We start from the raw sequence: 25,479 nt of genomic DNA, 5'->3' as shown, positions 1-25,479 counted from the left end.
TCTTGCTTGTGTTCTCGATTCGCTTGTAGGAAAGCCTTCTCGGCGAGGTCAATCGCGTTCGTGTGGTTGATAACCAACGGAGCAGTGGTGTAACGGTTGCGGGGGGTCCGAATCAATCTTGGTTCGAAGCCTAGATCGTGAACGTCGAGTCTCCACCAATCAACGCTATCATACCTTTCGGAAGATCAGGCCTAATCTACATCATATGATCACTAGGTTGTCCATATAGTTCAAACACGTAATGAAACACATGTCATTTAGTCCAAATTAGATGATAGATAGTTCCTAACAAGTACTTTCTAACTACAAACTAAGTAAATAAGATAATAACTACGTATATATATACAGCGTACTCACTAAATAGCTAGATCATATGTACTTAACTAAATATGTAACTACATATCTAAGTAGCTATTTAACTATATCTATGTACCTATGTATCTATGTTTCTATCTATCGACATATATATCTTACTAGATCACTAACTAAATCAACTACCTGAGTCATCACATTAACTAGTAAATAACAAATGCCAACTAAGTAGGTATATTGCATATTCATAATTTTTACCTTTCCAACGACTGATCCGCGGGTGTCGACGAGGTCGCAGCGGACGATGGGCGTGGGTCAGGCCAATGATCTGTGCCAATGGTGGCACGGCCAAGCATTGTAGGTGGCGGGGTCGGTGGTGGCGCGGCCGACGACAGCGGTGGCATACAGCGGGCGCGGGATGGCCGGGGCCTCGCGCGGCGAGTCCGGCTCGACGGGCGTGGGAGGCACGGCGGCCGCGCCCAAGGGTGGCGGTGGAGGGCAGCAAGGCGGGGTGGAGCCGGCGGTGGAGGATGGCAAGGTGGGCCACGGCCGAGGCCAGCGGTGGAGGTGCAGGCGAGGCTAAGGCGAGGATGGTGGTGGAGGGCGGAGGAGGGCCACTAGCCGCGGCGCGGGCGGCCAGACATAGGCAACGGCATGGGCCATCCACTGGGGCATGGTGCGGGGCGGCCTAGGGGTGGCCGCAGGGCTCGGGGCGCGCGAGCGGGCGCGAGCGCGGCGCGGCGCAGGCGAGGGTGGCCAATGGAGGCAAGGGCGCGGGCGGCGGTGGTGGCGGTGGCGGAGCTCAACTCTGCTAGGGCGAGAGATGGAGAGGAAGAGAGGCGCGGGGCCCATAGGTATTAAAGGCTCGGCGCCAGTCACTCTGGCGCTGAGCTCGGCGCCAAGATCTACGGCGCCGAGCTCAGCGCCAGAGTGACTGCCGTCAAGCTCACTGCCATGTCATCTATCGTGCCTAGGAGCTCAGCGCCAGAGACGCTAGCGCCGAGACGTGTTAGCTCGGCGCCAGCATCAATGGCGCCGAGCTAAGGGTCTATTTTCTAAATTCTTTTCGCTAGGGGTCTATTTGTGAGAAACTTTCAAAAAAATGACTAAAATGTAAAAAAATCAGTGCTACTAATGACTAGCTGCTGTAGAGGATGACGAAGCACAGGAGCACTACTCTAGGGTTGTACACCAGCAGCTCGACGTCGTCGGCCCCGACAGTGCTGACGCCGCTGCGCATGGGGACCATGGAGTCGTAGGTCACCTTGTCGTCCACGGGGCCTCAGGCGACGTGACCCGCCACGACGCGGCACACCAGCATGGAGCGGTGCACCTGGAGGAAGGCGAACTCACGCTCCACATTGGTGGGTAGGGACACGTGCGCGGCCCACGCGAAGGCATAGGTGGCGATGCCGTCCATGTCGGCCTGCTTGCCCATGAAGCCGTGCCGCACGGTGATGCACATGCAGCAGTAAGGGCTCCCGCACACGCCGTCGCCACCCAGGGAGCAGAGCATGGTGGAGCAGTGGAAGCGCAGGCGCTCGTTGATGTCCGCGATGCAGCGCTCCTCCACGACGGCGCCCTCGCCGCAGCGCCAGGCGGCCCGGGCGCGGATGAGGTCGTTGTACTCCTCCAAGCGGGCCAGCACGCTTGGGTTGTGGTGGATCCTGAGGATGCGGCAAACTGCAGGGGCCTCACCGGCGACACCGGACGCCACCGTGGTGAAAGGTCCTAATGGCTAGAGGGGGTGAATAGCCTAATAAAAATTTCTACAACAACACTTAACAAAATGGTTAGACAATTATAAGGCGAAGCAAGTGTTGTGCTAGCCTACTCAAAATGCAAGCCACCTACCACAATTCTAGTTTAGATAGTATCTATTCACATAATAGCTATGACACTATCCTATATAAATGTGCTCTCAAAGGCTAACTAAAGAGCCACACCAACCAACCAAGCAAGCTCTCACAACTAGCTACACTAAAGAGCTTGTCAACTAGTTTGCGATAAAGTAAAGAGAGTGATCAAGAAGGTTATACCGCCGTGTAGATGAAGGAACCAATCAATCACAAGGATGAATAACAATGAAGACCAATCACCTCGGAATCAATGATGAACACAATGATTTTTTATCGAGGTTCACTTGCTTGCCGGCAAGCTAGTCCTCGCTGTGGCGATTCACTCACTTGAAGGTTCGCGCGCTAATTGGCTTCACACACCAAACCCTCAATAGGGTGCCACACAACCAATACAAGATGAGGATCACACAAGCCACGAGCAATCCACTAGAGTACCTTTTGACGCTCCACCGGAGAAAGGTCAAGAATCCCTCACAATCACCACGATCGGAGTCAGAGACAATCACCACCCTCCGCTCAACGATCCTCGCTGTTCTAAGCCGTCTAGGTGGCGGCAACCACCAAGAATAACAAGCGAAATCCGCAGCGAAACACGAACACCAAGTGCCTTTAGATGCAATCACTCAAGCAGTGCACTTGGATTCACTCCCAATCTCACTATGATGATGAATCAATGATGGAGATGAGTGGGAGGGCTTTGGCTAAGCTTACAAGGTTGCTATGTCAATGCAAAATGGCCAAGAGTGCGAGCTTGAGCCGGCCATGGGGCTTAAATAGAAGCTCCCACGAAATAGAGCCGTTGTACCCCTTCATTGGGTACTGATCGGGGTGACCGGACGCTCCGGTCCTACTGACCGGACACTGCTCCTCAGCGTTCGGTCGCCCGATGGCGGCCACGTGTCTCCTGCGTTCAACGGTGATCGTTTGATCTCAATGGTTGAAATGTTGACCGGACGCTCCGACAGAGCTGACCGGACGCTGGACCCTCAGCGTCCGGTCGCAGAGCGACCCAGCGTCCGGTTGTTTGACCGATGCCAGCGTCTTCGCTGCTACACCTGATCGGACACGCCGGTCCAACCGAGGCCAGCGTCCGGTCACTTCCAGTGACCTCCATCTTTTCTGTCTAGGGCACCGGTGGCACCGTCGGACTGTCCGCACTCTACGGGCAGATACTCTGCCGGTGGAGTTTTTTACCCTTGCTCCCAAACTTCACCACCCTTGATCAAATATGCCAACCACCAAGTGTATCACCTTGTGCACATGTGTTAGCATATTTTCACAATCATTTTCAAGGGTGTTAGCACTCCACTAGATCCTAAATGCATATGCAATGAGTTAGAGCATCTAGTGGCACTTTGATAACCGCATTTCGATACGAGTTTTACTCCTCTTAATAGTACAGCTATCAATCCTAAATATGATCACACTCTCTAAGTGTCTTGATCACCAAAATAAAATAGCTCATATGGTTTATACCTTTGCCTTGAGCTTTTTGTTTTTCTCTTTCTTCTTTCCAAGTCCAAGCACTTGATCATCATCATCGTATCATCATCATGTTATAATCTTCATTTGCTTCACCACTTGAAATATGCTACCTATCTCACGATCACTTGATAAACTAGGTTAGCACTTAGGATTTCATCAATTCACCAAAACCAAACTAGAGCTTTCACGTGGGCTTCCACCCGGCGAGGAAGATCATGCGGATGTGTTATAAACTTATAGGATCACTAGGAGCGTAGATCTAGTTAGGTACTTCATATAAATAGGTAGCATGTCCTAGTACATGTTCTAGAAAGAGATTAGAGGGAAGAGTGGAGGAACGTATCGAACCTGACACCACAGAGGAGGATCCGCTCGCGTCCGCCATGGAGTCGGTGTCTGCGCTAGGGCAGCGACGGTTGGGGAAGAGGACGGTGATGAGCAGTGGTGATCGGCGGTGAAGACCGATGGCGGCGCAGTGCAGTCCAGCGTCGTGGGAGCCCTTCGGTGCAGATGCAGAGGCGACGCGGCTGGTGGCTTTCTATCACTGGCTACGCCCCTCTAGATTGGATTAGGGTTTTGGTGTCGGTGGGGAGCACGGCTCAGGTCAACCTCGTAATCAGAGCTGTCGACCCCCACCTCCTTTTATAGCGTAGTGTGATAGGGGCCCTACAGCCATGGTGGGCCGAGCGCCCCCGATCAGGACGTGAATCAAAGGCCCAACTGGACCGTTGGGTCCTGTTAGGATTAGAGATCAATCTAACAATCTCCCCTTTGATCTCCTTCTATACGTCATCATGAGGCATTTCGTTCCTTGCAAATAACGCAAGACTTTCTTTACTAATTTCCAATGTTCTGTTCCAGGATTGCTCTGGAATCTGCCAAGCAACCCGGTAACAAATGCCAAGTCAGAGCGCGTACATACTTGAGCATATTGCAAGCTTCCGACAGCTGAAGCATATGGAACCACTTTCATTTGATCGATCTCATATTGGTTCCTGGGACATTGAAATCCCCATATCTGTCGTCCTTGACTATAGGAGCAGGTGAGGGACTATATTTGTGCATACGGAATTTATTGAAGATTTTTTCTATGTATGCCTTTTGTGACAGTCCTAATACCCTTTACTTATATCTCGGTGAATCTCGATCCCTAGAACGAACGAGGCTTCACCGAGATCTTTCATATCAAATTTTGAGAACAAAAATTTCTTTGTCTCCAGTAGTAGACTGACATCACTACTAGTAAGTAAGATGTCATCTACATACAGGATAAGAAAGATAAACTTCTCATTCTTAAACTTTGCGTAGACACGCCGGTGGGCCGGCCAGCCGGAGCCTGGATTGGAACGTACGTGTAAGCTTGGAGGGAGCCATCATCATTGTTGAAAGGCCTGGCCTGCGCTCCGTCTGTCTCCGGCCTGCCTGCCTCCACATCGATCTCCATGGCTCATCATGTCACGTCTCACTGACCCACTCCATTATTCACCTGCAGATGCACGAAGCAGGTGCCGAGATAAAAATGCCTGATTGCTCTGCCCAACGGCACTCGTCTCGTCGTCCGCGGGGAGCACGCACGCGGGCATGCGGCTGCTGTGCCTGCCGCGCTGCCCCCAAAAGATTAACGGGCGGCTAGGCGAGACGAGAGGAGAGACAGCGGGCGAGACAAGATGCGACTGTCCCCGCCGCGCTCCCCAACAAGGCGAAACGTGCAGCGGCAGTCTGACCGCGCAGAGATCCCCGTGCTGGTAACGCTCGTCTGCAGCTGCCGCCACAGCAAAACGAGCTGTATTTTATTTTGGCGGAGCGTTTCGTGCGTCTCCAGGATTCGTGTCACGCTGTGTGCGAGTCCTCTGGTACGATGGAGGCTGCCTGCGCCTTCTAAACGCGGCTAAACGGATGGGAGAACGAACTTCGTCAGCGGCGGTTCGTAATCATCTGCATCAGCGTACGTTGAGTATATGGGATCCGAGAGACCCGCGAACTACTTGTATCACCGCATCTCAAATCTGAGTCGTACAACTGCACAGAGGGACGAACGATAATGCTGGTGGCGTGCCCGGCGCGCACGAAGACAGACCGGGGTTCTCAAGATTCGCTGTTATCACTTTGTCGTGCTGGCTTACGTACAGTTTATCTCTTATTGTTAGGAGTGTTTGGTTCTTTATTCGCTTCTAAAATTTATGTCGCATCTAATATTTAGATACTAATAAAGAGCATTAAATATAAATTAATTACAAAACCAATTACATAGATGGAGGCTAATTTACGAGATGATTTTTTAAGTCTAATTAATTTGTCATTTGCACATGTTTACTGTAGCACCACGTTGTCAAATCATGAATTAATTAGGCTTAAAAGATTCGTCTCGTAAATTAGTCGCAAGTTATATAATTAGTCTATATTTAATACTCCATAAATGTGTCTAAATATTTGATGTAATATGAATTTTAGGAGGCACGGAACCAAACGGGGCCTTATACGAACAAGATGTTCTGATGGTTTTCTATATGTTTTTTAGCGAATGGCTTGTGGTACGGCTCGCGCCATGTTCTGAGCCAAAAGGAGAGCACTCGAGTCCATCCATGCACACGACTCAGTACTCCATAGAAGTGCTAGGCAATGCGATCCCCGGACCTCATCATGAAACAAGAATAGTTGCGAGCCAACCGAAAGTCCAGCATCTTAGCAAAAACACTTGTGAACGGATCACCGTATTGTTCTTAACTTCTTATTATTATGTTGCAAGCTAAGCATATGAACAACGCCACTTTGTCATCGTGACATACGTACCATCTTATCTTTGCTAGTATTATTCAAATGATATGTACCTATGGTTATTGTATGCTTTTATGTTGCCATGCACACAACACTCCGTGGAGACACCAGAGTACTAGACAATGTGATTCGGAAGCTGCCAGACCAAGTAGTAAGAGGAACCTATCATCAGTAACTCCAGTTCACGCAAAATAACATAATTTCAGTTTATAACAGTAACAGAAACTTCCATTCTATACGTAGAAGTGCAACGATCCCATCTGTCATCTGAAACATGATAATTCCTAACCCTTTAGGCCTGCTTTGGGAACTTGGGGCGATTAACCTAGGGAGCAAAACCCCTCCTAGGATTTTTTTTGACAATTCGAATCCCCGCGCACCGGTAGGGGAGATTTCACTGTACGGGACAATTACCCTGCGGCTGTTTGGAAGCAAATTTTCAGGCCAGGGGAGATAACCACGGACATCCCTACTCGCAAAATCCTTGACCAAAGGACTAAATCAATGAAATTCAACTGGACCATTGACCAACGGACTTAACCATAGAAATTAAACTGGATTGATTGCATGAAGCAGAGACAGCAGCAGCGTAATGCAAAATCCTTCCTTGCTATAATGAACAACATTTTCATGAAAATAATGCATGAAAAATCACAAAAACCAAAATAATGCAAATAATTGAGTAACATGAGAAGCCGCATCAAGAATATGGAATGATAATTTTTTTGACATAGTTCAATACATAGAAAAATTTAATTCAAGTGGCAAATTCAACATAGCTAATCCATTCACCAAATCACAGATCAAATCCATCCAGATATCCAAAACATATAATAAAAAAATATGGTTTAACTCCTTTCATAAGCAGTGTTCGAGAGAAAAAAAAAAAGAACTCCTTTGCATAAGCTTCTCACATAGGCACTGCAGCTAGTAAAAACAATTTTCTTCTCAAATCATGCATTTGCTTCCACACCAAAAACCCTGCAGGTAAACAAGGAAAAACATTAGTAGCTAGAGATATACTGTCGGGTTCATAAACCCAGGGTCTCCGATGGGCCCGCTTCCTAGCAAAAGCTCGGCCCATCAGACAGCATTACAATGACGCGCGATTCCTAGGCCGGCCCAGATACCTAACGACAGGCCAGAAGAGCGATCCAGTCTCCGACCGAAAGGCCTGGCCAAGGAGGGGACGACGCTCGCTTCCGACTCCGACCCGCTTTTCCGACCGGGAATACATCGAACCTCTGTTTACGGCTCTTCTCCGACCCGCGCGGTCGGAGCTGACCGGGAACAACCGACCGGGGACGCCCGCTCGGTAAGGACCCAAGATCAGGCGGAGAAGATAAGACAAGGCGCTCAAGTCAACCGCAATACCGAGGACTGTACCCTGCACACCTGCAGGACAGTACTGACAGGCCATGCCAGAAGGGTGCTTTGCAACCTTTGTTAGAACACGAATAGTGTTGTGGGCGTCGACATTTGTCCTACAGTATAGTAGGCGTCGACATTTACCATACCAGAAGAACACGATGGAGCCTGCTACATGCATCTGGGCGTCAACAGTATTGTGGACGCCGACAAACTATCTTGTACCCGACGGCGTGGGCAACAAGACTAGAAAACACACACTCTCTCTCTCTCTCCTAACTTGTAAGGCCGTCCCCTTCACCTATAAAAAGGGATGCGCCCTCTCCTAAAGGATAACTGTTGTTCGGACTATCTCTGTCTCTACTAAGCTTCAGACATTCTGAGCACTCGAACAGCTCCACAGCTCTAGAACTCTAAAGCTACACAGAGCATACGTTTCAATACTTAGCGCACGTTGGAGCTCCCGTCACTTTTGGTCTTTCGGTTTAGAGTCCGACCGGACCTTCGACACCCCCCTTCTCATTCTCACTCGTTTGTAACCCCACAGCAAACTTCGAGCACCTGGGCTCAGGAATAAAGTCTCCGACCGACTGGAACTGAACGTAGGGTACGTTGCCTAAACCAGTATAAACCCTGTGTCATTGAGTGCTAGGTCACATCCGATCATAACGTACGGCAAAACTACAAATATTTACTTATTGGTCACATACCTAAAGTAAACTAATCTAGTGCTGCTAGGATACATCAACTTGAACCAAGGGTAAACATGTGGCATGCCACAGCAAGCAAATTACAAATGTGGAAAAGTTGTTAAGTTTTGGTGCAGTTGCAGGTTAGTCATCTAAGCTCCACAAGACCTGTCACAAAATGCAGAAACAAATTCAATCAGACCTACATAGAAAGATGGCTAAGGTACTTTTTTTGAGAAACCAAAGTAAAAAAGATGGCACTTTTGTACAGGGTAACAGTTAAACCTATCAAAATTCAACTACAAAAAGAAGTAAATATATTGGCATCAACCAACTGAAGAAAAAGGTTGAACTATTTCATCCTGTATTAAGATATTCATAGTACTACTGCTTTTCCCTTCTATATTCCACTCTGAAAAAGGTTACTAGCAGTAATCCCATTGTTACATAATTTATATATTCTTTCTGTTCATTGATCATAAATAAAATGCAAATTAAATTAAAATAAAGCTTCATGACCGACTAGCTAGCTGAAAGTACACATTAGGCTAGCTAGCAGATTGACGTGTGTACTTTTATTGAAGTGAGCATTGTATTAAGCTGTACTCTGCAGTTAGGCACCTCCGATCAAAAACTTAAATCTCAAATCTACCTCTAATCATCATCCAGCAGGCAAGCACAGCAGCTGAACAAACCAAGACTACAATATTCACAGCCTAGCACTATGTTGAAACTCCTTTAGCCTATCTGTGCTTGCATTATGAGAGAGCATGAACATAAAAAGACCAAGTTGCTTCTCAATCTTCAGACCACGTGTGTCACGTAGCAAGTTCTTAGACCTGAGAAAGTTTGCTATAGTTCTAAATATTTCAGTCTCCATCCTAAATTCTTCCTTGCATCAATTCTCGTGTCCTTCAAGGATCTCTTTAACCTTTTTAGCACAAGAAAGAGAAGATGTATGCTCAGGTGTTTTCTCTTCGTCAAGAAAGGGCATTACAACAGGGAGAAGAACAAAGAATAGCTCCTCATCTTCTTCTTCCTTTTCCAACAAAAAAAATCCTAGCAAGCTCCTCCCAAAAAGCCATCTAGTGTTACATATATGAAATTATATTATTACATATATAAAAAAAACTGCCAAGTACCACAAATTCACAACCACAATTGGCCAAACAGAGCACTAGAGAGCATGCTCTTAGGAGGAACATGCTATGAACTTTCTGAAAGTCAAGGGCTGACTTTCAGAAAATTCCTAGCATGCTCTTCCCAAGAACAAAGAATAGCTCCTCATCTTCTTCTTCCTCTTCCAACAAAAAATTCCATCGACAGAAGCAAAGCATACAACAATTAAAATGTATCTTCCATCGAAATCTAGTGTATCGGTAAGAATCTCACCAATTCAAATCAACTAGAGAAAAGTAGAGCACTCAAAGTAGAGAAAACAAGTATTAGAAGGACAGATTCAAAGTATTAAAAGTCTAAAAAAGTTGAGAAAACAAGTATTAAAAGTAGAAAAAACAAATATTAAAAGTCTAAAAAAGTCAGAAGTACCTAATCATTTTCTATAACATTCTACAGCAGCACCTAATCATATTTATAGCACTCTACAGCAGCACCTAATCATCCAGGCAGCACTTACAGCAGCACCTACTCATCCAGGCATGTATGCATTTATTTTTTTTAAACAGGACTGACAACAAAAACAACAACCAAATTATCTATTTTAAAGCCAAAGGAATATGACCCACTATGCTTAACAAGGCCAGACGACCCAACTCAACTGCACTTGCATGCTGCCAATTTTCATTCAGATAGCGTAGTACTGCACACACAAATTTAGACATAGTTTTGTATCTATATATGTGTCTGCCACACAAATCAATCTGATTCTAGAGTACTGGTCATCCACTGAACTCAAATAACAACCCCTTTTCATAACTGTCCCTACACAAGTGTCACCCCATCCCAAGACGCAGATGCAGCAGTGTCACCCCATCCCAAGACGATTTAGCAAAAAACAACAGTGGGGGAACTAACCTGACACCAGTGTCACCCTGTCCCAAGACGCGGTAGAAAATCACTCCTGCAAAAGCATCATGCCCTTATTAGTCGGAGAGATTTAGCAAGCACTTGTCTGAGATTTAGCACGCATATTATTAGATTGAGTAATTGACGAGTATGGACGCCACTGAAATTAAAAAACAAACTCTGCTTAAGATCCCACGCTTCAAATTAAAAAGGCACACTCTGCTTAAGATCTTGTGCCGAGTAGGCGAGACCTATCATGCATTCATACAGAGACGAACTGCTTCAGATAATACTATCTGTCATATTTTAGACAGGATGGTGCCAGGCTATAGTTGTTGTGTAATGCTAGAAAAAATCCATCACAGCATGCCATCCTATTCTATTGCAATAGTGTTCTGAATACAGAAACCAGCTCACCAATGAACATTACGGTCTCTACCGATTATTGAAGAATCATAATTCATGACATATATTTTCACATGACAAAAAAGAAACCATAGAATCACTCTGCTAATGAATAGTAAAGTAGTTCAACAGTTGAGTTCTTTAAGCTACATGAAGCAATTGGATCTGAAACAACCTTGGTACAGCACGGTAGATCTTCCTAGTAGTTGTTTTGCCCAGATCTACAAGAAGGGGTGTGAGATGCGGATATAAGACTAACCTATAGAGGCAGAGGTTGTGTCGTGTTGCTGGCGATGTCGGTGTTGCTCACGGACGGCACAATGGCTAGCGGTAGAGGCGTCCGAGCTCGCGGACTGGTAACTCCAAGATCAACCAGAAAGAGATGTGGATGAAACCCTAGCAGATAGAGAAGCTTCTGTGGGGAAGGAGATGTGGATGGAGGTGGACTGACCGGCGATGACGACGGTGGCGGAGCGAAGTGGAGCCGGGGTGCGCTGACCAGGGAAGTCGCAGCGGCGGAGGCGGGCTCACCGTTGGCGCGAGTTGAAGCGATGAGAAGGTGGAGGGGCGACAGAGACGGGATATCGGGGCGGCGGCGGCCGGATGCTGTGGTGGCGGCGGCCTCGCGACTGGGCGGCGTCGCGAGTCGGGGAAACTCTCCTGGCCTCACAAGTCGTGGATTCCTACCGCGGGGAAAAGGAAGGGAATCTGGCTGAGATCCTCGGGTGGGTGGGCTGCCAAAGTACGCAAAAATTTGGCCCGAAGAAGAATGGCACGGGGAAAACGCTGGGATCCCTCCGAGGAAGCGGGCTGCCAAAGTAGGCCTTAGAATTGAATTATTCCCTATGGCGTTCCTCCAAAATACCAGCAATCCAGTGCGCTTCAAGTGGACCCTAGCTTATGACGTGCTACAACGCCAAAGCTAATGGCCAGTATAATCATCAAGCAAACCTATTTGGACCTCTGTGGTTCTAATGTGTCCAAGTAAAATCATCAGCACTATATGTCCAGTATCGAGATATTTGGGATGAATAATATGCGTGGCAGGTCTACAAGGAAATATGGAGCTGTATATACGGAAGTTCACCATCTGTCCAGCTACACTTCTGAGCTCAAAAGATTAAGGATTGTTTCCTAATGTGGCTATAAAATGAAAGGGTATTAGGACCATCACATATGACCATGCATCATACGTGAAATGAAGCATCATAATCTGCTGCTGATAAAAACACAAACCATCAACTGTTTTTCTGCAGAGTGTCTGAAGCTCAGAGAAGAAAAAAGGATGCTAAGAAAACTGTTCACGTAAATAAGAAAGCAGGTCGCTTACAGAAAGCCTACATGCCCGCTGTTGTCTCTTTCTTTGCATTATATCTAATATGTTATTTTGACACAGGCACCCTACCTACTGAATCGTACTAAAATTTCTAAAAAAAATTGTACTGTACTAATCCTCTATTGCAGATACTGTTTCAGTTGCAACATTACGAAATGAAGCTTTTTAACATGGACGAAAGCTGCCGTTTTGAATGAATAGGACTTTATTTTTTGGTGGGGGTGTAGAATTAATGAAGTTGAGTTATGATATTTCTCATAAGAAACAATCATAGTTTCTTGGATGATTTATTTGAACTTGTAAACTATGGTCAGTGTAGAACACAATCTACTGCACATATATGAATTTCAGTAAGCTCAAATCAAATGAACGATAGGTGCTCAAGCATACAATTTGTAGATAAATACAATCTATGGTTGGATTTGAACTTTCAAAGTACTACTCCAACAACAAAGAAAAGGTCGCAGCTCACAAGTGAGGTCGAACAAAGTATATATAGGGAGACACCAATCACGATTTTTAGGTGAAACATTTCTTTCTTGATGATTAGCAAGATACACCAAAAGAAAAGCCTTAAGTTCTCTGATAATGAGATTGCCCAAGATGATGAAAAGGGAATAGTCAATAGTAACCAACCTGCTCGTGGTGACTTCATCACTGAAGCAGTTGCCACAGCATCATCTTTCAAGGAAATTGCAGCAGTTTCTTCAAAAGATATACTACAACTAGAATGAAATGCATCTGATTTGTAAGAGATAAATCATATTGCTGGGGTAATGTCTCTACCAGTCTCCCGAACAATTCCTATATGGTTATGCCCAGCAGATTAGGATATTTCAATTTATTGTTTGAAATATGAAATATCAAGTACCTAGATTATTATTTTACTCTTCTCTTAAGTCCTAACCAATAGCTTCTAAAGACAAGGATAGAAAAAGGTTACTTTTATGCCAGAAAATAAATCGTTCTAGTACATTTAACAAGATTAGAATAATAAGTTGATATCATACTCTCAGCTAAGGATTACTCCTTTTGTTTTAAGATTCATTGCATCATTGTTTTTTTAGAGTTCCATGTATCATTGATCTTTTTTTTCCTCAAACTTTGACCAACAAATTTATTTAATTATTTACTTATAAGTACTAAAGTGGAAAGCATACCACTAAAACTGTCATAAAAATAACTTTGAGCATACCTTGCATATCCTTTTACTCAAAAGTGTATAGAAAAGACAAATAGTCAAACAAATTGAAAATATCGAAGGCGCCATATATTTAAAAACAGAGGGATTTTTTCCCATTTATCCTTAGAAAAATACTACTAATAGTAAGTAACAACACAACAATATAGTAACTATATTACTATATAAATTGCAAGCATTTGCACATTAAAAGACTATTTGGGTCATTCCATTGCTGTGGAAAGATTTGTCAAACTTTGAGCAAAAGCACAGTACAAAAATAAGTTTTTTTTCCAAGAAGCATAGTTACAGTCTACCCAAATACTTCCTATATGTTTGTGCCCAAAGGATTAGGATATTGAATTCTGCAATATCAAGAAAGTGGATTATTATTTGACTCACTATTTATTCTCATAAGTCCTAACCAATAACTTCTAAAGATAAGAACAGCAAGAGGTTACTTTCATGTCAGAAAATAAATCATTCTAATACATTTAACAAGATTACAAGACCAAGTTGGTATGGTGCTCTCAGTTCACGATTCCTCTGCAATATAATTACAAAGATATATGATAACTAAACTGCTAAACATATTGCAGTGAATCAAGAATCCTTCACAAATGATACTGTAAAAGCTAAGACCTTCGTGCTAAGATATTAAGAAAAGAGTTTTACATCAAAGAAGATTATATCTTTCTATTCTCACGCATTTACCATGACATGCAAATGCAGAAGCAAGACATGTGATACATGATATATCTTGGGAGGCAAGACTACATAAAACACATATTTGTTCAGTGCTGAATTATGTATGAAGCCATGAGCCAAGAACAAGAGTGGCATCATGCACTTCCAATTCTCTTGGTAGACCTACTGAATGGTCACTTCATGTGCACAAGAGGAGAATGCTATGAGAGAGAAATAGAACCAGCAAGGCGGGAGGTCTCCCACACTTCCACACCTTGCATCTCTTCTCTTGTCACAAGCAAGCGGTCTCCACCCCCTTCAATCATCTGTATCATCCCACGTTTAGCATCCTCTTCTGTGTCCACATAACAACTCCTATAAAATCTTTCATCAATTCCTTCACTTTTGGGTCTTTCCTTTATTCCTGATTGCTCTGTCAATTCGCCTGTGTTGTGGCGGTGCTCTTCCAATCGGGACCAAACCTCCAATCCATCCTTTCGGCTGACAAAAACCTGAGACCGGTGACAACACAGAACACTGCCATAGCCTCCTGCGCTACCTCGTGGTCCTGATGACATATACACCCAAGGGTCATCACCAAGGCATCTCAGGTCTGCCACAGCTAAATCTCCTGACTTTGAGCAAACCTTGTATATTGCCTGCTGCTTCACATCCACATCAGCATCTGCAAATGGATCCCCAAACCTACTGCTTCTTCCAGCTCCCCCTGGCTCGCTTGTTTCCCACACCACATTCCCAGACCGAATATCCCATAGCCTCATGTAGCCAGAGTAGCCAAATGCCCCGGAACTAACGAATGAGGCAAACACCAGCCCAAGTGCCGGCAGGTGCACCACTCGACCTGGTGCCGATGACTTAGCCGCACTACCACTTTGCCGGCCAATCTCCTGTGTGGGCTTCAGAGTCACAGGGTCAACCGCCAGGATGCAGTTTTCCCGGTGAGGGCACTCAAACGTTGCCAAGATGGGTGAATTCTTGTCAGCAGCATCAGCAGGAGGACGGGCCCCAATGGCGACGACCTTCGCCTTGCTGACGCGAGTGTCAGTGGGATCCGACCACTGAACGGAGGCGACATGTTCACCATCGAGAAAGTCGTACACGTGAAGCCCAGGAGCGGAGTCAGACCCAAGGACGGCGAGTCTGGGGGGCAGCTGCAGGAGGGAGGTGATGCGGTGGAGGTGGGTCCGGAAGGTGGTGTGGTGATCCAGCGCCGGGGAGTAATAGGTGACCAGCCCGGCGCCGTGGGCGAGGCATAGTGACCCGTCGTGGTGCGGCGCAAGGGCGGTGGGGAAGGGCTCGGAGGCGGGGCAGAGGGTGGAGGCGAGGGAGGCTGAGAAGCCGCGGAGCGGCGGCGGAGATAGCGCAGCGAGGAGCTGGGCGTGGAGGCCGTAGAAGTTGGCCTCGTCGAGGAGGACGCGTGCGGGGAAGTCGGGCGCTGCGGAGGACGGGGAGCGGATGGCAGAGAGGACGGCGGATAGGAGGGCTGGGTCGCGGTCCACGAAGGTTGGGGTGGGGGAAGGGGAACCGAGAGAGAGGGAGAGGGAAAGGGAGCTTGCCTCCAGCGAGAAGAGCTTGCCCCCGACGTTGAGTTGCTTCACCGTGCCGCTCCGGCCGCCGCCGACGGTTCCCATAGCTGCTGTTCGGCTGTCTGACGAGGCGACGACTTTTCTTCAGACTTCAAGCGTATGAATCAGACGCGGCATTGGGCCTGCCGGAAGGCTACGAAGGCGGCCCAATCTCCGTAGGCCCCAGGATGGGGCAACACCGCAACAGTACAAACGAACAAATTGAGCCATATTTCAAATTCTCTCTCTATATAAAAGAGCCATTTTCAGATAATAATGAGGCACTCGTACTTCATGGGTACCTCAAAACAACAATATTATGTTTTCAAAAAGAACATAAATTTCTTTTCTTGTTGAGCGCGGAACATCTATGGTGTTGGCTTTCAGTCCAAGGTGTTCGGTTGATGGTTTCTGTGGCTGATAAGCCAGTAGATACTGTTTTATTTTAAGAGAAGAGCACCGTACCATGGTTGATAAGCCAGGCTGATAAGTTCACGCGAACAGGTCTCGATCTTCCGTTACACCTAGGTGGGCAAGTAACAAAGTGGATTCACCTCCAAATTTCGAATATGTTTTTAAACACATGGAGCGATGTTTTGTACCGCTATAATCTTTTTCCTTAAGCTGCAATATTACGAATTTGAAAATAGAGTATTAATAACTGCCAAAAGGGCAAAGAGATGGGAGGGAAGTGAAAGATGAATGAGACACGTTTTTGATGTGGAAGTGGAATAACAAATAAAAAATTCATGACTATAAAAAAATTCGGTAATGCGGGGTCCGTCCGTCCGGACAGTTGCGCACTGGGCCAGCGGACCAGCCTAGTCAACCGGTATATGGTCTCCCTAACTCATCTCTCTGCCGCTCTTTCCTAAAAAAAAATCTCTCTGCTACGCCATTTCCCCACTCACCTGACCATTGGACGCTCTACCGTGCCGCCCGCCTTCCCCACTCCGCCTCCACCGAGCCCGCGAGCCTCCACAACGATGCTTCAGCAAGCAGGTGAGCGGAGGAGCTTCATGTGACGCCACCCCGCCGGCGAGTTGCCCACGCTGCTGCCACACGGCCAGCCTCCCGCCGTCGCAAGCTCCATGCGCCGACGTCGAGCTCCGCAACGACGAGCCTCCATTCATCCAAGCAGCAAGGTGACATTTGCGCTAAAAGTGCATGTTGCAAGCGTATGTTTTAAGTGTAGTGTTTTTATACCGATGTTGCAAAATTAGATTGAGATGTTCCACATGTTGCAATGATTATACACATATCTTTCTAATGTATGTTCTAAATATTTCATCTGTTTTAGACGTATATTGCAAGTGTTTCATTTGGATGTTGCAAAACTAGATCTAGATGTTGCATATACATGCATGTTGCTAGCGAATGTTTCAAGTGTTTCGTACATGTGTTGCAAGTGTTTCATCTGGATGTTGCATATATTTGCAATGACTACACACGTGTTTTTAAGTTTTTCTGGTATTTTTGCAAGTGTTTCAGAAGTATGTTGCTAGTGTTTTAGTTGTTTCGGACGTATGTTGTAAGTGTTTCATCTAGATGCTGTAAAAATAGATCTAATGTTACACATGATGCAATGGGACCCACCTGCTGCAACTGCTGGGGCGTCGCCGAGCGGACGCAGACGCTCCCGCATGCATGCGCTGGGAAGCGAAGGAGATGCGAGCTATCCCCGTGTGCGGTCGGGTGGCGTGGCCCCCGCGTTGATGCGCCCATGGTACCGTCCGACGGGTCGGTATCCGATTGGAGGATGCTAGTTCCAAAAAAATATGATACAAAGTTAGATGGATGGGTGGCACGTCCTGTTCGCTTCGTTGAAAAGTCAGGCTAAAAAATATTGTTCGTTGATTTATTGTGAGAGAAAAACACTATACATACAAGTAAATCCAAGCAAATAGTAACTGCCAGTATGCTACCGAGTCACCTAGGAGGATCTACAGATTTCCCCTTGACGATTCGTAGTCATGGCGTACTTGATTGCGTGTTGACTTTTAAAAAAATATCTTTGCAAGAAGTATATATGTTAATAAAGAAAAAAGTTTGGCCTAAGCAAAAAAAAAAAAAAAAAAAAAAAAAAAAAACCAAAAAAATGTAAAAAGGATGCCACAATAGTTAGTTCTCATGGGATCAATCCGCCTAGCTTCTTTCAGCCAATAAGCGCCAAAGGCCCACCATTTCGTTTCTTACTCGATTTTTACCGCGTTTTTCTCTCACAATAAATCAACCAATAATACTTTTTAGTCTACCTTTTCAACGAAGCAAACAGGGCCTAACTTGTTTGCCGTCGAATGTTATCGAGCACTCCTTGCCTTCCACAATTATCGGAAAGCTAGCGTAATAATGATGAATCTAAAATCCTTTGGTTGATGCATTTAGAGTGGTGCTGGTGCCGACCTACGTCCACCATTCCTCAACTTTGGAGAAATGGTCCCAAGAGGTTTTGCTTGGCAGTTGTCTCAATAGTCAAGAGTAGATGCTGTCGCAATACGAGCAGACTATCGGCAATATGCCATGTGTGGATTGCCGTTTCATGTGTTTTGGCATAAGGGCATACTATCTGGTTGAGCCATCCTTGGATAATGAGTCTATCTGCTGTCCACAGACGATTCTGAAATGCAAGCCAGCCATAAGAGGCATACTCGTTATAAAAAAAACTGCATGTGACATTACTAAGTATTGGAATTTCAATTTTGATATCAATAGTTCATTCTATCTTACAATATCCATGATACAATCAATATACAACAAAGGATAATTCACAAACAAATACAAAAAGATAACTTTACAGAACAAATACAGGTATCAAGTGGGGCCTAACTGAGCAGAAGATCCCGAACTCTCACTGGTCTTTTCACAGCATTTGTGAAACCCTGCACATTGCATAGTCACCTTCATGAGATAATGGCAAAAGAAACGAGGACAAATGTAGCCACGAGTCTTGGAAAATCTTAGCCCAAAGACAGTGCAATTACAGGACACTGGTATACACAAAGACATCTCGGCAACAAAAAATTTAATCAAGCATCAAATGGTTGAATCACTGATTAGACATAATGACATTAAATAGCAAATCAATTTTAAACAATGGAGTTAATGTAGCACTTAGTTAGCTGCATTCTGCTCAGGTTCTTTAATACAATGATATACTACACAGCTATCCTGCATGTTCGAGAAATAAAAACATTCTGACAGCATTTACTTGGGAGCGTGCAAATAAAAAAAAACATCTAATGTATCACTGGATGTGGCCCTAGGTTTCACCTATCCTCACATTAAATGTTGTTTTCTACTACTTTATACATGTCCCCAATGCCATTGAGGAAATGTTCTCCTTCCAAAAGCGTAAGCAAAACAACTTCTAAAAATGGGTTATTCCCAATCCCATTGACAACTTCAACCTGGGAATACATATTCCAGTATGCTGGACCTAGGACCACATCCAGCAAATTTAATTATGAGGAACAATGAATTCCATGAGACATGAGATTATTAGTGCATGTGTTTATATGGAAGCAGGTCACAGGAGGTACTTTGGCATAGCAATGGATAGAAAGAACACCTCATTATATTTGAAGATCAGAGGGCGTGAATCCCTCTGAAGTGTTGCTCCTTGCAGCCCCACATCACTATGAGTTTTTGCATCTAGTGGTCTTTCCTTCCTAAACCTGTTTTTGTCAAATAAAATTGGTAAACTTCACCACGATCATAATTGCAGGTAAAATGGCAAGTTGACATCTCAATAATAATAATTTAATATTGCTACATTACCTGTCAAAGAAATTTGTTGCACGACTGGAGTGTTTTTTGGCAGGTACAGAATCTTTACCATTCACGTTAGAGGCTGAGTTTGATTGCATTTCAAGGGTAGATGAACTGCACTTGGAACTATCCTTGGAAGAATGTAAAGCTGGACGGATGGAATTAGCTACTGTTTTCTTCCTTATAGCTGATAAAGCTTCGCTCTTCATATCTCCATCATTAGATTGATTCAACAATTTGCCAGCACTATCTTTAATGATCTTTTGCTTCTCTACCTGTATCATGGATAGGATGTTCACAAGGATGAGGGAAAAAATCACTTTGTTCTACACTGAATTTCTCATGTGATCAAGTATACCTTGGCCCTGTTTGTTTTGGTTTATTCAGATTCTCATGTAAAATAAATAAAGCCAAAACAAAAGGTGAGCAAACACCAGATTTGGCATAAGGAATATCAACATAATATTTCAAGAGCACATATTGATTTACTGAATAATTCAGAACCTCCGTTAGTACAGCAAGAGAAACTATTCAAGAGGCAGCTGGGTCATATAGTCACAATCAATGAACAAAATTTTGTTAATTGGCAATTCAAGGTGCTTTTCTCAGCTATAATTAGAGGTCCAACATGGCTTGCTTTCATATTATAGACAATGCATTGTCACCTCAAAGAAACAAGAGGGTATGCATTTAGTTTTCAGCGTTAAATTAAGAAGTTATTTAAGTTATGCTAGGTATTAAGAGCTAAGCAAGACATGAAACGACTTTGCATCCTTAAAATTTAGAAGGGCCACTCACCTCATGCACCAAAACCTGTTTCATGGCTAAAGACAGACCAATGTGCTCTGATTGATAGCCCTGATATCAACTGCTATGTTAGGTACTATAATAAGAGTGCATAAGTTAAACTGATAATGAAGAATGAAATATTAGACAGACCTTGAAATTTATGACATCATTGATTGGAGGATAAAGAGAGAGTGATGAAACTTCATGGGGCACTACAGATATGTTTGCCTTTTCTTGAGGGACAAACTTAGTGTTTCTGTATGTAACTGAATAGGAGACCATAGTATCAACTAGCTGCACAAGTTCATCCTTTTCTCTTTCTGACAGCAAATTCAGTGCTACCTGAAAATATCATGCATTGTTAGAAACCTTGTAAAGTCGTGAAAATATAGGCCTATATTGAAACTTGCGACGCCATCTGGAACTCATATGTTCCCAACTAGTAAATGTGGATTGACTGAGGGTCTTAAACCTATTTCTTAGTTGCTATATTATTTCAAAAATAATAATTAAGCTCTCAGTGGCAGTAATTTCTGAAATTGGAGATGGTGCAAATACCCTTTTCTGGACAGATCGGTGGATCCATGGGCAATGCATTGCAGACCTTGCCCCTCGACTTGTCGCGGCTATTCCTAAAAGAAGGGTTAACCGGCGCACTGTCCGGGACGCCCTCACTAACCGGGCGTGGATTTCGGACATACAAGGAGCTCTCACAGTTGGTGTAATTGTGGACTACCTTTATTTATGGGATATATTGCTGAATTTTCAGCTGCAACCGGAAGTTGAGGATAAACACATATGGAGGCTCTCTTCTAATGGACAATACTCGGCTAAATCGGCATATGAAGGTTTCTTCTTAGGTTCTACTCTTTTTGGCCCGTGGGAAAGGATATGGAAATCATGGGCGCCGCCCAAATGCCGCTTCTTTGTGTGGCTGGTCGCGCACAACAAGTGCTGGACGGTTGATCGTCTAGCACGCCATGGGCTACCTCATCCGGAGTTCTGCCCCCTTTGTGACCAAGAAGAGGAAACCATCGACCACCTCCTTGTCCATTGTGTGTTCGCAAGTCTTTTGGTTCAATCTATTCAGACAAGTTGGTCTTCAGGCCTTGTCCCCTCAGCCTACAGACTTATCCTTCCATGCTTGGTAGGAGAAAGCTAGCAGCACTGCTGATGGGTTGATGAGGCAAGGAATTAATTCTCTCGTTATGCTCGGAGCTTGGACTATATGGAACCATCGCAATAGGTGTGTCTTTCATGGAGCAGCCCCAAACCTTACTGGCGCGCTGATCTTAGCCGGCAAGGAGCGCCGTTTGTGGTCTATGGCAGGGGCTTGAGGGCTATCACTCCTGACTGCCCTCCTCCCCGGTAATTAGTTAGAGTGTTTAGCTCAGTTTTTTTGGTCGCCTTGTGTGTTTTCCCGGGCGCGAATATAAATTCTTCAACTGGTGGGCCGTGAGTGCGTGCGTGTGTTTGGTGTTTGTGGGGTTGTTTCGGCTCTTGCCCTTTTCTCTTCTTAATATAATGATGCGCAGCTCTCCTGCGTTTTCGAGAAAAAAAAAATCATACTTCCGCGCTTCATTAGAAACATATATTACCATACAATACTAACCTTCACTTGTTCATCATCTTGAAAGCAGGTGAGTTTTGAGCAAATAAATATACCAACAGAGTAATTTCACTATCAAGGTTTGGTAAGATTACTAGATTAGTGAATGACAACTTACAGGTCTCAAACTCAGTGGAGAGAGAATATGTAAAAAGGGGGAAGCAATGTCTTCAACGAATGATCCTACTGAGAGGTGCCTTGAAACAAATGGTGACATTTGGTTTTGCCAGGTCTTCAACATGTCTTTCTTTTCTAAAAGCAATGCTCGAGACCTGAAAACATATCTACATTAATCCCACTAATGGGAAGCGAAAAAATATATTTATGTGAAAAAATTACCTCTGCAAAGCTTTTGGCCATTCAATATTTGGCTTCTCAACTTGAGCAATCATGCGGCTTATAGTGATAGCAATTGGAGGTTGATATGCTGAAATAAGTGGTTTAACTTTGTTAGTCAAATCTCAATACAAAAGAGAAAATATACAGCCAGTCTGATTCTACCATGAAGTGGCATGTGCTGAGTCCGGTAAACATATTGGGTCAAGGAATCTGAAACTCCAAGTATATCGAGACATTTTACCTGCATGGCAGTTTGAGCTATGGTAAGTATGAAAATGAATTATAGAAGGAAGAAAATCAAGAGTTGTGCAAACCAAACACCTAACATAATTAAGCAAGAATAGCGTTTTGTACAAATACTCACAGTCTTTTGCAACATCGGGTCATGATACGATAGTTTCAAGAAATTTTCATGGATCCCATCCATAGTAACTTCATAATCACCACTGCAAATTGAATATTTAACGTGAATAAGTGATCCAGTTAAAAGAAACAATGTAAGAAATCTGACAAAAGAGAATTTTACCGGTTAGATATGAGTGTGAAGAGAGAGTCTATGTCCTTGTCTTCATTGAAAAGGCTTTCAGCCTTTCCAGACCGCTTGAGTCTTTTCTTTTGCAAAACCTTTGGAACAATGAAACTTAATAAGATGATTTTGGGTGAAACTTCGCTAGCATGGGTCCTAATATTTGATTTAAATATAAGAACAAGGGTAATCAGAAGACATATGTCTATTCGATGAAAATATTAAAGCATGTGGCTTTATAGAAGCAAAATGATGTAGAACAAGGCCTCTTTATGTAAGAACATGGATTTTCTTAGTTCAGAGAAAGCTTCTAGAATGTTGCATCACATTGTTTCTGGTAGCGAATATCATTAGCAGTGCAGACTTGTGAGTGATAGAAGCCAAAGGCTGAGATTAATTAGCTTAATGAAGATTACAGTAGAGGTGTTACATATATATAGAGAGAGAACAAGAGAGCCCAAAGGGCCTGGCCAGCCTGGAGGCGGCGCCCCAAGGGGCCAGTCTAGCCTAGGGAATTAGCAACAATAAATAGGGACTAATAACTCTAACACCTCCCCGTAGTCGGAACGTTGTTGGGACGAACGTTCAGGCTGGAGCAAAAATCCATGAAGACCGAGGAGGGAAGACCCTTGGTGAAGACATCGGCGAACTGCGACGTGGTGGGAACATGAAGCACACGGACAGCCCCAAGGGCGACCCGTTCCCGAACGAAGTGGAGGTCGATCTCCACGTGCTTGGTGCGCTAATGTTGAACGGGGTTGGTGGAGAGGTAGACGGCGCTGACGTTGTCGCAGTAGACGAGGGAGGCAGAGGCTAGCGGGTGATGCAGCTCCTGGAGAAGTTGCCGCAGCCAGGAGGCTTCAGCCACGCCGTTAGCAACAGCGCGGTATTCGGCCTCGGCACTTGAGCGCGAAACCGTGGGTTGGCGCTTGGAGGACCAGGAGATGAGGCTGCCACCAAGGAAGACAGCGTAGCCGGAGGTGGAGCGGCGGGTGTCGGGGCAGCCGGCCCAGTCAGCGTCGGTGTAGACCACGAGCTGAGTCGGAGTAGAGTCGGAGTCAAGAGTGCCCTGAAGGTAGCGAAGGATCCGCTTGGCAGCCACAAGATGAGCTTCCCTAGTAAAAGCATCTAGGCCCCTAGTTGGATTTCGGTGATTAATGTCAATACAAGATTACTATGACTAACGTGTGTTTTGCAGAGGAAATTAAGTTAGGTCATGGTAATGGAGATCGATTGGGCAATCGAGGTTGTCATGCCCTTACGATGGAAATCGTTTCGGTTTTCAAAGGATGGACGGCAAGGTTAAGGATAACCAGTTCTAAATGTCAATTGAAGTTGGAGAGACACTTAGAGTAGTTTAGGACTTTGTTTTTCCTTTGGCCGTACTATGAAGGGGGTATGAACGGGTAGCTTGACCTAGTTGAGTCTAGTGAGTTAGGTGTGGTGCACACTTATTAAAACTAGCTCTAGGTAGCTTCTATGAATGCCTAAGATCCTTTGGAGCAAACTTCATTCACATATGATCGAGAGTTGGAAATGAATGGAGGGTCAAATACTGACCGGACGCTAGCTCCAGTGCGACCGGACGCTGGCCGCAGGGTCCGGTCAATTCATTTGACCGAGGAGAACAAGTCTGGTGTGACCGGACGCTGGAAGGTCAATGTGACCGGACGCTGAGGGCCAGCGTCCGGTCGACTCCAGTAAGGGTCCAGACTTGAGAAAGTGTGACCGGACGCGTCCGGTCAGTGGTGACCGGATCATGAGTATTCAGCGTCCGGTCAATTACAGTAAGCATCCAAGAGCGACCGGACGCGTCCGGTCAGTACTGACTGGACCCTGACAGCGTCCGGTCATCACTTGAAAACTGTTGCGCGGGTTGAACTGACCGGAGCGTCCGGTCATCCCGCAGAAGCTCATAACGGTTCGTTTTTCAGGCTGCCTTATAAATAGAAGCTCCACTCGTGTGTGGAGTTACTTTTGCTCATTCCAACAGCTGAGAAACACGTTTGTGAGTGCCAAGAAGAGCAAGGTCCTAGTGAGGTGTTTGTGATTTGAGAATCCAAGAGTGAAACCTCATTAGTGAATCAAGAGTAGACAAGTGTGCATCCATCTTCTCATTAGGCTTCGCGTGGTCAAGTGAGAGTTCGTCCTTGTTACTCTTGGTGATCGCCATCACCTAGACGGCTTGGTGGTGATTGGAATCTTGGTGATCACCCGGCGGAGCTTGTGGGTGACCCAACTCAAGTTGTGAGCGGCTTTGGGTGATTCGCCGCGACGGAGTGTCGAAGAATCAACCCGTAGAGAGCACTTGATCCTTGCGCGGATCAAGGGGGAGCTACACCCTTGCGCGGGTGCTCCAACGAGGACTAGTGGAGAGTGACGACTCTCCGATACCTCGGCAAAACATCGCCGCGTTCCTCTCCTCATTTACTTTGAGCATTTACTTTGAGTATTTACTTTGAGCAATTCAATACTTATCTTTACATTCGTAGAATTGCTATGCTAAAGTAAGTTTGGAACATAGGTTGCAAGTCTATTGTGCGTTAATTTGATAGAAACACTTTTCTAAGCACAAGGGGTTAATTGGGCTATCCGTAGGACTTGATTATTGCAAGAAAATTTAGAATTAGCCCAATTCACCCCCATCTTAGGCATCTTGATCCTTTCAATTGGTATCAAAGCCTCGTGCTCACGTTTTTAAGCTTAACCGCTTAGAGCAAGATGTCTCACGGGGATGGACC

At 45.1% G+C, this 25,479-nt stretch overlaps 2 protein-coding genes, 1 long non-coding RNA gene and 1 pseudogene across 3 annotated transcripts; all 4 read right to left on the bottom strand.

Moving 5' to 3' along the window:
* Positions 1 to 1,450: 1,450 nt before the first annotated feature.
* On the bottom strand, positions 1,451 to 5,239 carry LOC136537296 (uncharacterized; annotated as a pseudogene).
* Positions 5,240 to 8,470: 3,231 nt separating this feature from the next.
* Positions 8,471 to 12,304, bottom strand: LOC136540200 (uncharacterized). Its single transcript, XR_010779901.1, has 4 exons — positions 11,370 to 12,304; positions 11,178 to 11,271; positions 10,523 to 10,568; positions 8,471 to 8,656 (listed from the first exon to the last, which is right to left on the bottom strand). It is a non-coding gene; the product is annotated as an uncharacterized lncRNA (long non-coding RNA).
* Positions 12,305 to 13,480: 1,176 nt separating this feature from the next.
* LOC136540199 (protein ENDOPLASMIC RETICULUM-ARRESTED PEN3-like) lies at positions 13,481 to 15,819 on the bottom strand. Its single transcript, XM_066532206.1, has one exon. The coding sequence runs from the start codon at positions 15,771 to 15,773 to the stop codon at positions 14,343 to 14,345; it is 1,431 nt and encodes a 476-aa protein (XP_066388303.1). The 5' UTR covers positions 15,774 to 15,819; the 3' UTR covers positions 13,481 to 14,342.
* Positions 15,820 to 18,377: 2,558 nt separating this feature from the next.
* LOC136540198 (uncharacterized) lies at positions 18,378 to 22,832 on the bottom strand. The gene is made up of 10 exons (XM_066532205.1): positions 22,739 to 22,832; positions 22,577 to 22,658; positions 22,375 to 22,453; positions 22,213 to 22,300; positions 21,992 to 22,145; positions 20,415 to 20,606; positions 20,274 to 20,333; positions 19,485 to 19,750; positions 19,276 to 19,381; positions 18,378 to 18,586 (listed from the first exon to the last, which is right to left on the bottom strand). Exons 2-10 carry the CDS (start codon positions 22,637 to 22,639, stop codon positions 18,530 to 18,532), a joined length of 1,065 nt encoding a protein of 354 aa, XP_066388302.1. The 5' UTR covers positions 22,640 to 22,658; positions 22,739 to 22,832; the 3' UTR covers positions 18,378 to 18,529.
* Between the last annotated feature and the right edge of the window lie 2,647 nt (positions 22,833 to 25,479).

The sequence above is a fragment of the Miscanthus floridulus genome, chromosome 2, assembly GCF_019320115.1.
Source record: "Miscanthus floridulus cultivar M001 chromosome 2, ASM1932011v1, whole genome shotgun sequence".
In the NCBI taxonomy this organism is placed as follows: domain Eukaryota; kingdom Viridiplantae; phylum Streptophyta; class Magnoliopsida; order Poales; family Poaceae; genus Miscanthus; species Miscanthus floridulus.
The sequence above is the reverse complement of the archived record's forward strand: the minus strand, read 5'-3'. Positions and strand labels throughout refer to the sequence as shown.